Here is a 13,047-nt window from a genome sequence, read left to right as displayed (position 1 = left end):
ATGCTAGGATCCAGCAAAATATGACTTCGTAACTTATGACTTTATGCTTAATTATAATGATCAATTAAAGAAATCTCTGTATGAAAATTAAAAATAGGGAACCCTAAAATGATAAAACTAAAAAGGAAAGTAAAAGAGAAAAGGCAATGATGTGAAATTAAAATAATCCTTAATTCTGAAGATGAAAATGGTCCCTGAACACATTTAAATTACTTCTTGGCTCTTGCAGTCTTATATTACTCTTTCATAAGAAGAAATTGTAAAATTTTCCTTTACACCAAGAGAAAATGTTGCTGAAGCACATTTTCTTAGTGTCTGAAACATGATATATTACTAATTTGGGACTGTATAAAATTATTTCTTTTTTTTTTTTTTTAAGGTAATCAGTTATTTAATTAGATCATCAGGACATTTAAAATACCAATTTGTGAGGATAAATTCCATTTGTCAGGGCAAACACAGATCGCAGGTAGCCCTGGAGCTGAGGAATAGTTTTGATTTTTGGTAAAATTTGTGAGTCCACAGCTTTCTGATCAATCTTGCGCTGCTCTGTAATCTCGTATTTCTCTTTTTCTGTGTCGAAGATCTCACCTTCCTGGTGTCTGGGCTTTCGCAGCTTCTTCTTCTTGAAGTAAGCATGAGTAAGATGTTTTGGGATTTTTACATTGCTGATATCAATTTTGGTTGAGGTGGCAATGACAAATTTCTGGTGCGTTCTTCGCAGAGGAACTCGATTGAGGACCAGAGATCCAGTCACAAGTGATAAGCCACTAGCCAGCTGCTTCAGGAAAACCACCCTTTTGCCCCTGTGGCATCCAGTGAGGATGATCAGAATGGTCCCGGGGGTGATGCTGGCTCGCAGTTTTCTCACGTGCTGACTGAAGGGTTTTTTGCCGTGGCTCAACAGCTTTCGAGGCACATCTTCAGTAGGATAATACCTAGGCATTTTGCGAAGTTTAACCACCCGGGTACCGCCGTTTTTGTCACCACCAACTGGTTTTGTAACAGTTGCAAGAACCTTCTCCTTCTTTTTCTTTTCAACCTTGGATTTAGCCGCTGAGTACTTCCTCTTGTACATGGCCTTTCTGGAATACATGGCAGATTGGGAATACCTGCCAATTCCTCTGACAAGAACAGGATTGCGGCTGCAATGGGGCTTCCCCTTCTTGGGCTTTTTAGCCTTGGGGTTACCCTTTTTCACTTTGCTACCAGCATCAGCCTTCTTGGCTTCAGGTTTCTTCTCTTTAGTATCTGGCTTCTCAACTTTTTCACCCGCCATCTTGCAAGATGGGAAAGAGCAAAATTATTTCTTAATAAACATGGAAAATTGATTTTGAATAAAATTTTAAATAAATTTAATAAAATATTTTGGATGTTTTGAGTAATGAAGAGAAGGCAGTCCCATGACATTATTCCTCAATACAATTACTAAAATTTGTGTGTATTTCTAATATTTTTACTTTGAATTAATGTTTATTACGCAGTTGTTACAGGATACATAAAATTGTGTATTCTCTTTTCATTTAATAGCATATTAAAAGCATTTTTATTCATACAAAATATTTTACATGTTTATGGGATACAAGTGATATTTTGTTACATGCACAGAATGGGCAATGATCAAGTCAGCATTTGGGGCATCCATCATCTTATTTATTATTTCTACATGTTGGGGACATTTCAAGTTCTCTCTCCTAGCTACTTTGAAATACACATGTTGTTGCTAACTACAGTCACCTTACTCTGCTGTTTAACATTAGAACTTCTATCTTTTATCTGTATTTTTGCACCCATTGACCAACCTATCTTCATTCCCCTTACCTACCTATACAGTTTTCCTAGCCTATGGTGTCTACCACTCTAACTCTCTACCTGCATGAAATCAACTTTTTTAGCTCCCATATGTAAGCGAGAACATGTGACATTTGTCTTTCCATTCCTGGTTTATTTCACTTAACATATTTACCTCCAGTTCCATCCACGTCACTGCAAATGGCGTAATTTTGTTCTTTTTTTATGGCTGAATAGTATTCTGTGGTGTATGTATGCCACATTTTCTTTTTCCATTCATCTATTGATGGACACTAGGTTAATTAAATATCTTTGCTATTGTGAACAGTGCTGCAATAAATATGCAAGTGCAGACATCCTTTTGATGTCTCTTCCTTTGGATAAATGCTCAGTTGTAGAATTGTATGGTAGTTCTAAGTTTTAGTTTTAGTTTTGTTTTTTATTTTTTGTTTTTTGAGACCGAGTCTCACTTTGTTGCCCAGGCCAGAGTGCAGTGGAGCAGTCTCAGCTCACTGAAACCTCCGCCTCTCAGGTTCAAGCAGTTCTCCTGCCTCAGCTTCCCGAGTAGCTGAGATTACAGGCACCCGCCACCACGCCCGGATAATTTTTATATTTTTAGTAGAGACAGGATTTCACCATGTTGGCCAGGCTGATCTCAAATTCCGGACCGCAGGTGATCTGCCCACCTCAGTGTGTCCCAAAATGCTGGGATTACAGGCGTGAGCCACCTCACCCAGCCTATTTTCAGTTTCTTGAGAAATTGCCATACTGTTTTCCACAGTGACTGTATTAATTTACATTCCCACCAACAGTATATAAGAGTTTGCTTTACTCCATATCCTTGCCAGTGTCTGTTATTTTTTGTCTTTTTAGTAATAGCCTTTCTAATTTGGAATAAGATGATATCTCATTCTGGTTTCGATTTGCATTTCCCTGATGATTGGTGGTGTTCTTTCATATATGCCTTTTGGCCATTTGTATGTCTTTTTTAAGAAATGTCTATTCCTGTCCTTTGCCCACTTTGTAATGAGATTATTTGTTGTTGCTGTTTTTTAACTTTTGAGTTGAGTTTTTTGTATATTTTGGCTATTAGTCCCTTGTCAGATGAATAATTTGCAAATATTTTCTCACATTAAACATGTCATGTGTACACTCTGTTGATATTGTTTCTTTTATTATACAGACACTTTTATCAAAAGCATCGTGATTTTATTTTATTTATTTATTTATTCATTCATTCATCTATTTATTTAGAGACAGAATCTCCCTCTGTCACCCAGGCTGGAGTGCAGTGGCGTGATCTCAGTTCACTGAAATCTCTGCCTCCCGGGTTCAAGCAATTCTTGTGCCTCAGCCTCCCGAGTAGCTGGGACTACAGGCATGCACCACGACACACGGCCAATTTTTGTATTTTTAGTACAGACGGGGTTTCACCATGTTGACCAGGCTGGTCTCAAACTGCTGGCCTCAAGTTATCCACCTGTCTTGGTCTTGCAAAGTTATGGGATTACATGTTTTAAATGTTACAGTGTGAGAGCTACTAAATGGTCTTGCCTTTGGGTTATAATTTTTAGTGTTTTTGTTGGACATCCAAATTACATTTATGCATTGCTACACTATAGAAACCACCATGATAAACATCTTAATGTATATGTTTTGTGCTAGACTGATTGCCAAAATGGCTGTTTTTCCTCTTCCTGTGTCCATGCTCTCTTGCCATATAACTACCAATGCCCTCCCATTCTGATTCTGAGCTCACCCATGTGGCTCACTTGGGAAATGAGATATTAGCAAAACTGAAGCACACAAGTGCTTGTACATTGGGATTTATTCCATTGCTGCTCCTGGGAACTGTCACCACATGAAAAAGTGTGGACTTGCTTGCTGGTTGATTAGACACATAGCCTAGTTGCTCCCATACCTTCTGCAGACCTGCCAATCACCAGACTTGTGAGTGAAGCCATCCTAGATCATGCAGTCACCAGCCAACACACCACTGAACACAGAGATTTGGACAAATCTAGCTGAAATTGGCAGAGCTAGTCTTGACAAGGAAAAATACCCAGTGACCACAGAATCATAAGCCAAATAAACGCTATTGTTTCAAGCCATTTGGTTTTAAAGTTGCTTTTTATACAGTAAAACTCAACTGATACAGGCTTTGTCTGTATTTACTTATGCTACTTTCTCAGAAATAAATTTACTTGGCCCAGGAGGAAGAACATTGACTATTCTTTAATTATCACATTCAGTGATAATAAATTATAAGAAACACCTACTTTCTCAACATTTGGCAGCCCAAGAATGCATTAGCCATTTAAGTAACTATTCTCTGAATGGTTTTCACAGTCTTAGAAGATTTTTTTCAACTTTTATTTTAAGTTCTGGGGTAAATGTGCAGGATTTGCTTTGTTACATAGGTAGGTAAACATGTGCCATGGTGGTTTCCTGCACAGATTATCCCATCACCTAGGCATTAAGCCCAGCATCCATTAGCTATCCTTCCTGAAGCTCTCCCTCTCCTGACTGAATTGCCCCACAACAAGCCCCAGTGTGTTGTTCCCCTCTATGTGTCCATGTGTTCTCATTATTCAGCTCCCACCTATAAGGGAGAACATGCAGTGTTTGGTTTTCTATTCCTACATTAGTTTGCTAAGGATAATGATTTCCAACTCCATCCATGTCCCTGCAAAGGACATGATCTCACTCCTTTTTATGGTTGCATAGTATTTCATGGTGTGGTGTATATGTACCACATTTTCTTTATTCAGTCTTTCACTGATGGGCATTTCGGTTGAGTCCATGTCTTTGCTATTGTGAATAGTACTGTAATGAACACATATGAGCAGGTATCTTTATAACAGAATGATTTATATTCCTTTGGTATATACCCAGTAATGAGATTGCTGGGTCAAATGGTATTTCTGCCTCTAGGTCTTTGAGGAATCACCACACTCTCTTCCACAATGGTTGAACTAATTTACACTCCTACCAAAAAAAAAAAAAGCATTCCTTTTTCTCTACAACTTTGTTAGCATCTGCTGTTTTTTGACTTTTTAATAATAGCCATTCTGACTGGTGACAGATGGTATCTCATTGTGATTTTGATTTGCATTTCTCTAATGATTAGTGATGTTGATTTTTTTTCAGATGTTTGTTGGCTGCGTGTATGTCTTCTTTTAAGAAGTGTCTGTTTCATGTCCTTTGCCCACTTTTTAATGGGGTTGTTAGATATTTTTCTTGTAAATTTAAGTTCCTCATGGACTGTAGATATTAAACCTTTGTCAGACGGATAGATTGCAAAACTTTTCTCCTGTTCTGTAGATTGTCTGTTCACTCTGATGATAGTTGCTTCTGCACAGCAACTGTTCCCACTTGTCAATTTTTGCTTTTGTTGAAATTGGTTTTGGCATTTTTGTCATAAAATCTTTGCTCATGCCTATGTCCTGAATGGTATTGCCTAGATTTTCTTCTAGGGTTTTTATAGTTTTGGGTTTTATATTTAAATCTTTAATCCATCTTGAGTTAATTTTTGTATATGGTTTAAGCAAGGGGTCCAGTTTCAGTTTTCTGTATGTAGCTAGCCAGTTATCCCAGCACCATTTATTAAATAGGGGGTTCTTTCCCCATTGACTGTTACTGTCAAGTTTGTCGAAGTAGGTGTGCAGTCTTATTTCTGAGTTCTCTATTTTGTTCCATTGGCCTATGTGTCTGTTCCTGTATCAATACCATGCTATTTTGGTTACTGTAACCTTGTAGTATAGTTTGAAGTTGGGCAGTGTGGTGCCTCTGGTTTTCTTTTTTTGGCTTAGGATTGTCTTGACAATTTGGGCTCTTTTTTGGTTCCATATGAATTTTAAAATAATTTCTAATTCTGCGAAGGATGTCAATGGTATTTTAATGAGAATAACATTGGATCTATAAATTACTTTGGGCATTATGGTTATTTTCATGATATTGATTATTCCTATCCATGAGCATGAATTGTTTCTCCATTTGTTTGTGTCCTCTCTGATTTCTAGAGCAGTGGTTTGTAGTTTTCTTTGAAACGGCTCTTTACTTCCCTTGTTAGCTGTATTCCTAGGTATTTTATTCTTTTTAAAGCAGTTGTCAATGGGAGTTCATTCATGATTTGGCTCTCTGCTTGCCTGTTGTTGCTGTATAGGAATGCTAGCGATTTTTACATGTTGATTTTGTATCCTGAGACTTTGCTGAAGTTGCTTATCAGCTTAAGAAGGTTTTGCCAACCCCTATTTTGATCCTAATTTTATTTATCTTGGCTTGGGAAGTGAAGTAAAAATGATTTAGAACACAATTTTATATTTGTTCTATATTGAAATGGTAGTATTTTGGATATTTTGAGTTAAAACATATTAAAATTAATTTCACCTTTTATTTTGTTAATGTTTGTAATCAGAAAAAAATTAATGTATGGCTCAGGTTTGTGGCTAGTACTATATTTCCAATAACAGTGTTGTCCTAGATGTTTTCAAGTTCTAGATAAAGATGCTGATTTAAACTGAGCAGTAAAGAAATTAACTGAATGAAGTTAATTGCAATCTGGACAGAGATGAAGACTTTTGTGAAATGACAGTACTAGGTCAAAGTGTGGTGTATTGGTGAAGGAATTGTTTCTCTTCCACCCTCTGAAGGTTTGCTGAAATGAACTGACAATAGATCAAAAGGAGAAAAAGCACACAAATTTTTAAACGTGCAAGTGTACACGGAAGTTGTACAAAATATGAGACTCAAAGAGGGCCAGGTGGCTGAAGAGTAAACAACACCCTCTTCATAGGGGACAGGAAGATGACAGAATGTAGACAATTTTGGAATCTGGTTTTTAGGAGAATTAAGTGGGCCCCAAAGGCCAGACAATAGTTTGTAAGTGATTCTCTTTGGAAACTGAATGGGACTGAAGAATAAGGGCATAGCTTGTGACAAGGTTTGTCTAGGTGGTATGACATTTCTGTCTTCTTACCTGTGATATGAGTTTAATCTTTTCTGGGCAATATTTCAGGGAGGGGAGTGAAGACCATTGTGTTTCTCCTGGAGAAGCTGCAGATAAGGAAACTTCATAGAGAGTTCCACTCTGCTGGGGGAGAAAGAGGAAACGGTTAGAAAGTTCTTGGTTCTGAGCTGCTTCTAAGGCTTTTTAATTTCTTTTAGTTCAAACTGTTCCACATGTCAAAGTGCCATGCTTTGGAGTATTGTTTTCTGAGCGCTAACATTGCCCTGTCTAAAACTTTCCCAGAAGTTACGCATGTTAAAAGCTGATTTGGTGGCTATGGGAAGAAAAATTATGTTTGTAGCTGGGTAGCAAATGATCTTATTAAACCAGTCTCCTATTCTTAAGATAGGTCAGTCCCATTAAACAGTTCTTTCTCATGTCAATAGGTGACATTTATAGGGTTCTCATGAAAGTTAAGCCTCTATATGGTACATGCAAACAGGTCTTTAATAAGAAGCCTTCCTAAGAAAACAGACGAAAAACAAAAGTTAATACCTGGAGTTTATAAGCTAGTTTTTCTAGAGTTCACAGGGCAGCCAGTTGAGAAGATTCCTACATTTAGGTTTCAGGCATTTTCAGTAGGAGTGGAAGCTGGCAGTGGCAATCTGACAGATTTTGCAGTTTTTGTGTCACAAAAGGTCATCTATACATAAGCTGTCATAGTGATTCCTCAGATGACTCTATAAAGTCAACCAGTGTCAACTAATATGGCTTCAGGAAAAAGGTAGTTTTAATTTCAGTGATTCCAAGTCAGAAACGTGGGAATGAAGTGGAAACGTTTGTTTGGAGACTTGAAGTCAGGAGAAAATTCAGGATTCAGTCTACATTGCAGTAAAGAAAAATCTCAAAAACAATGAGCTAGAATATAAAAATAAGTGCACTATGATTTTCTTCTTAAACATAATTTTTCTCTCTCTAATACCCCTAATGCTACCAAAGGCAGTAAGTCCAATTTACTGTAGGGTTATTTTGTTTTATGGCTTTTATTTTAAGTTCAGTGGTACATGTGCAGGTTTGCTATATAGGTAAACTGCGTGTCACAGGGGTTTGATGTAGATTATTTCATCACCCAGGTAATAAGCATAGTAGTCAATAGGTATTTTTTCTGATTCTCTCACTCCTCCCACCCTCTACCCTTAGGCCACAGTGTCTGCTGTTCCCCTCTTCGTTTCCATATTTTCTCACTGTTTAGCTCCCACTTATAAGTGAGAACATACGGCATGTGGTTTTCTGTTCCTGCATTACTTTGCTTAGGATAATGGCCCTAGCTCTATTCATGTTGCTGCAAAGAACACAATTTCATTCTTTTTATGGCTGCATAGTATTCCACAGTGTATGTAGTAAGTCCAATTTATTTGTAAAATAAGTTTAGTTTTATTAAACTTGGCCTGATCATTTACGTAAGCTCAGCAAGAATAGCAAGAAAACAATTATATAGGATTAAGTATACTTTGTTGGAAATTTTTAAACAGAATCTCAAATTAGACTTTTAAAGGCCTCTCAAGGCTAAGGAGACAAGTCAATGACTCACCCTGAAATTGTGCCAATAATACCTGTAGAAATGAGTGAATACCTCTTTTCTTGAGATCCCCAAAGATATCTTGAAGTTCCTGGACTAATCAAAATGTAACAGACTTGGTCAAGGTGTGGTGGCTCATACCTGTAATCCCAGCACTTTGGGAAGCCAAGGTGGGCAGATCACTTGAGGTCAGGAGTTCGTGACCAGCCTGGCCAACATGGTGAAACCCCATCTTTACTAAAACTACAAAAAAATTAGACTGGTGTGGTGGCCCATGCCTGTAATCCCAGCTACTTGGGAGTCGGAGGCAGGAGAATCACTTGAACCTGGGAGGCAGAAGTTGCAGTGAGTCGAGATCACATCACTGCGCTCCAGCCTGGGTGACAGAGTGAGACTCCGTTTAAAAAAAAAAAAAGTAACAGTCTAAACTTACCTGTAAAGCAGCCATGTAAATCATTTATTCAAGATACCATGCTAGTGTTTCCAGGGGCTTTTTAATGGCTTCATAAAGCAACCTCAGTTTCTTAAAACTGTCTGAAGGCATGACATTCCAGTCAAAACTGTGGCTATATAACCAATGCTTCCAATTGTGTCCTGTTACAAAAAAAAAAAAAAGATTCTCATTAAACTTATGCAAATAAATATATTGCCATAATATTATGAGTATTCATGAATAGTTTCTCAATTCTGGAGATATTAGGTAGGAAAAAAGTAAATAAATGCTTCAATTCTGTTCACAGAGATATACTTTACCAAATTGCTGTAAGCTGTAGATAGCCTAAAAGGAATAAAGTTTTCTTAAATCTGGAAAACAAAACATGAGAAGAATCAGCAACGTTTTGACAAAAAAGCCATAAAAAACATACATTTTATCAGTTTTATTCCATGTGATTAATCTTTATTCTGCTTGATGTTGAGTGAGCAGTTTTCTAAGTTCAGTTTTTATCAGCATTCTGTAAATTCAGTCCAATGGTATGAACTCAAAGTTATTAGAAACCTGTGTTTATCAGAATTATTTTCATTTTCTTCCCATATATCTCCTTGAAGATACAACACTTTAGGATAATACTTGCTTGCAAAGAACTTTCAGAAAAAGCATCAGAATAAAGCAATTAACTGTGGACAATAAGGCTTAGAATGACCAAGGTTGAAGATATGATGGGAGTTCATTATAATAATGATGCAATTGACAAGAAAATTGTATTATTTTTATGGCCTATAAAAATTTAATAAGATTATCATACTATATTGTGACTAATGATATATTAAATTTTTAGGAATATCATATAATTTTTGAACACTCATCAATAACATACTTATAAAATTTTAAGTGAAAAAAAGTTAAACATTATTTTTCACTTGACAGTCTTTCTAATATGATTTTAACATTTCCAATAAGCCTAATTAGTTTAATATTTCTCTGTTGCACTTCCAGAGGCCCGATGGAATATCTGAAAGATAGTTTGTGGTAAAAAATGCTTCTGTTGAATTTTGAGAGGTTTGTCAAATATCAAACATTTAAAACACTGGGCCAAAATAAGATCAAAATAATAAATTATTTCAATCATTGTGAAGTAATAGCCATTAATTTGGCCAGAATGATAATTAAAAGTCTTGAAAAGCAAATACAGGAAGTTACAAAGCTGTAAAAAACAAAAACTTTACTCTTTGAGACAGAATACTTGGTTTCTTTAAGTAATCAAAAGACCTAATAAAGACAACATGAGACACAAATAATGTTTCTTTCTCTCCCCCACTTCACTTTTGCAGTTCATTTTAAATAGTAAATAAAATCTTTTACTACCTCTTGGCAATACTACATGAAAATGTTGTTTAAAAGAGAAGACAGAATTTTAGTTTTGTATCAGTGTACTTTTGATATTAAGGCTCAATTTTAAAACCTGTTATAGTAAATTTATGTAATAATAGTTTAACCACATAAGATTCTCTTTTGCTCTGTTTTTCCCCCAACTTTTTGTATTCCCTTCTTTTTGTCTATAATGTTTTATCTTCCACTTATATATTCTGAAATAATCTTTTAATGCCCTCTAAACTATAAAAAATTGATTTTTTCCTGAACAAAAACACATATCCACGTCTTTTTAAATAACTTTCCTCACCGAAAACACATTTTTTCCTTATACACTTTGTATACAAAGTTTCCTTTATATTTAGTAATTTTTATTACATGTAATAAGTAGAATTTTTAACTCTAAGTAGCCTTAATTTTCAGTGAAAACCTAGGAAGCAAGCAATTTTGAACTGTCATGTGCCAACATTTTATGAATACATATAATTTTTAGAAACATATGCTATTTCATAGAATAATTTTTCAATGTGAACTGGACATATTTACTCTAAAGTAATCCTTGATATCCCCAAAAGCCAGAGATCAGGGAGTTTAATGCAAAAGAGTAAAACATCAGATCTGAGAGGAATACCACCCATGACTTTTGGAGCTCCATAAGGAAAATAGAGGACCCCAAAAGTGGGGCGTCAGTGGTGCCTTTTGTGTGTTCTTCAAGGTGTCCCAGGGTCATCAAAAATCTCATTAGGTTCTTCATGTGACAGTCAGAACTCTGATATTCTTCCTCAGTAATTTTTCATTTGCTGATCACTAAATGGAGGGGAACATATTTCAAATATAGAAGTCATTTCAATTCAAAGAATTTATCATCTGGTCATTGACAGTTAGGATCTCTAATGGTGTATTTATTCCAGTAGCAGCTCAATTTAGTAGCCTCTTCATGGAAAGACCAGGAAGTAATTTTCTATGTTTAGAATAAATTTTTAGCATGAAAGCAAGAGGCATTCCCAAGGAAGGTGAAGAAGATGCAGCCCTTATGATCCCTCAAAATTCACTTTCAAAAATAGATTAAGATAGTGTACAGACCTGTGTTAGCACAGGTAGTTAAGAATAATATTTGCAAATGTCTCCAGTTCTCCAAAAAAATGTGGAATGCCATTTGTCACAGACCTACTAATCTATGACACTGGATAGGCACATCTAGGATTGGACTTTCCCAGCACCAACAAGACAACAGAGGTAGAGATGACAAAAGCCCCTTATGGATGGAATTTATTAAGACAAACTTCCCTCGGAGCTTGGCACATTTCGACAAAGAGAATGTTGCTTAATAGCATTTTGTGTCTTGGGTTCCCAGTCTTTTCAGACTGGCCACTTGGCAGAACCTGACAATTGTACTTCCCAGCTGGCAACGAACAAGAAAGAGTGGTTGCCACTTGTTCACAAAGCCAGGCTCTCAAGATACAAAGGAAGACAAGCAAGGTATCTTATTTGTTTTTTGTTTCAGGGACCCACAGAAAAGTTTGTACGCCAGTCTGGTGAGAACCATGTACTCATCAGTCTATAAGGACAGCTCAAACAATAGGCTTATAAGGGCTTTAGGTCCATGTTCTACCCATATAAAGGTTGTCCTTTTTACAACAAACAACACACAAGACAGAAACAAAGGAAAACAAAGACAATTTCTGGGAGAAAAGAGATCATCCAATGTGAGTATTCATACCAAAAAAATATACCAGAGTTGCTATATCCAAGACTAGTCTGTACAAATGATTTTCTCCTACTGTTGTAAATTTGCAAAGAAGAAAGGGACAAGGAGTAACTTTTACCATCCACTCAACCTGATTCCATAAGCTGGAATCAGATCCAAGGAGCTGACTTGTAAGAATTTCTTACCCTTTTGTCAGCTTTTTGGATTCTAGGTTCTCACAACTGCAGTTTCCAGAGGAACAGAGCAGTTTTGGATATCCTGCCAACTGTGCCAAGTCTATAAGAGTGAATAAAAAACTTCCCCTTTACCCTCTGAAGATTTGCTGTGAACTGACAACAGACAGATCAACAGGAGAAAAAGCAAACAATTCTATTGTTTAATATTGATTATTGATTGATTGAGACAAGGTTTTGCTCTATTGCCAAGGCTGGAGTGCAGTGCCGTGATGTTGGCTCACTGCAACCTCTGCCTCTCGGGCTCAAGCGATCGTCCCAACTCAGCCTCCTGAGTAGCTGGGACTACAGGCACACACCACTAGGCCTGGCTAATTTTTGTATTTTTTGTAAAAATGGGGTTTTGCCATGTTGCTGATATAGGAGTTAAAAAGGAATTATTTAGGCAAATAGTGAGGGTAAGGAAGTCCTCAGTAAGATTTCCCTTTTTATGAAAAGCAGCCCCCAAATCACTTCTAACAAAGAGCAGCCTGTAAAATGGAGCTGCAGACATAGATGAGCAAGCTGGAAGCTTGCACGGTGAACGCTGGCAGCTGTGCCAATAGGAAAGGGGCTACTTGGGGACTAGGCATGTTCAACATGCAGCTCCATCTTCCCTTTTATCAACGATGTGTACAGTAAGGAGCAGACAACATGGCATCAGTCATGTAAAAACCCACTTGCATAATAAAAGATTAGTGTGGGGTGACCGGCTTCTTTGCATGCTATGTAAATGTCACACCTGGTCCAACCAATCTTAGGGCCATATGTAAATCAGACACCGCTTCCTCAAGCCAGTCTATAAAACCTCATGCACTTCACCACAAAACTGGAAGTGTCACTCGGGCACCCCCCTCTCTTGCAAGACAGAGAGCTATTCTCCTTTCTCTTTCTTTTGCCTATTAAACCTCTGCTCTTAAACCCATTTCTTGTATGTCTGCATACTCAATTTCCTTGGTGTGAGATGACAAACCTCGGATATTCCCTCCAGACAATGAC

The 13,047-nt window shown here is 37.0% G+C and overlaps 1 protein-coding gene across 1 annotated transcript; it reads right to left on the bottom strand.

The window, feature by feature from the left end:
• Positions 1–376: 376 nt before the first annotated feature.
• Positions 377–1,300, bottom strand: LOC108282392 (60S ribosomal protein L6-like). Its single transcript, XM_037727930.1, has one exon. The coding sequence runs from the start codon at positions 1,277–1,279 to the stop codon at positions 413–415; it is 867 nt and encodes a 288-aa protein (XP_037583858.1). The 5' UTR covers positions 1,280–1,300; the 3' UTR covers positions 377–412.
• Positions 1,301–13,047: the final 11,747 nt, after the last annotated feature.

This window comes from Cebus imitator, unplaced genomic scaffold (genome assembly GCF_001604975.1).
Source record: "Cebus imitator isolate Cc_AM_T3 unplaced genomic scaffold, Cebus_imitator-1.0 Scaffold12, whole genome shotgun sequence".
NCBI lineage: Eukaryota > Metazoa > Chordata > Mammalia > Primates > Cebidae > Cebus > Cebus imitator.
The sequence above is the reverse complement of the archived record's forward strand: the minus strand, read 5'-3'. Positions and strand labels throughout refer to the sequence as shown.

Coding starts and splice junctions, on each gene's coding strand:
- LOC108282392 (XM_037727930.1), bottom strand. CDS start 1,279: ATGGCGGGTGAAAAAGTTGAGAAGCCAGATACTAAAGAGAAGAAACCT.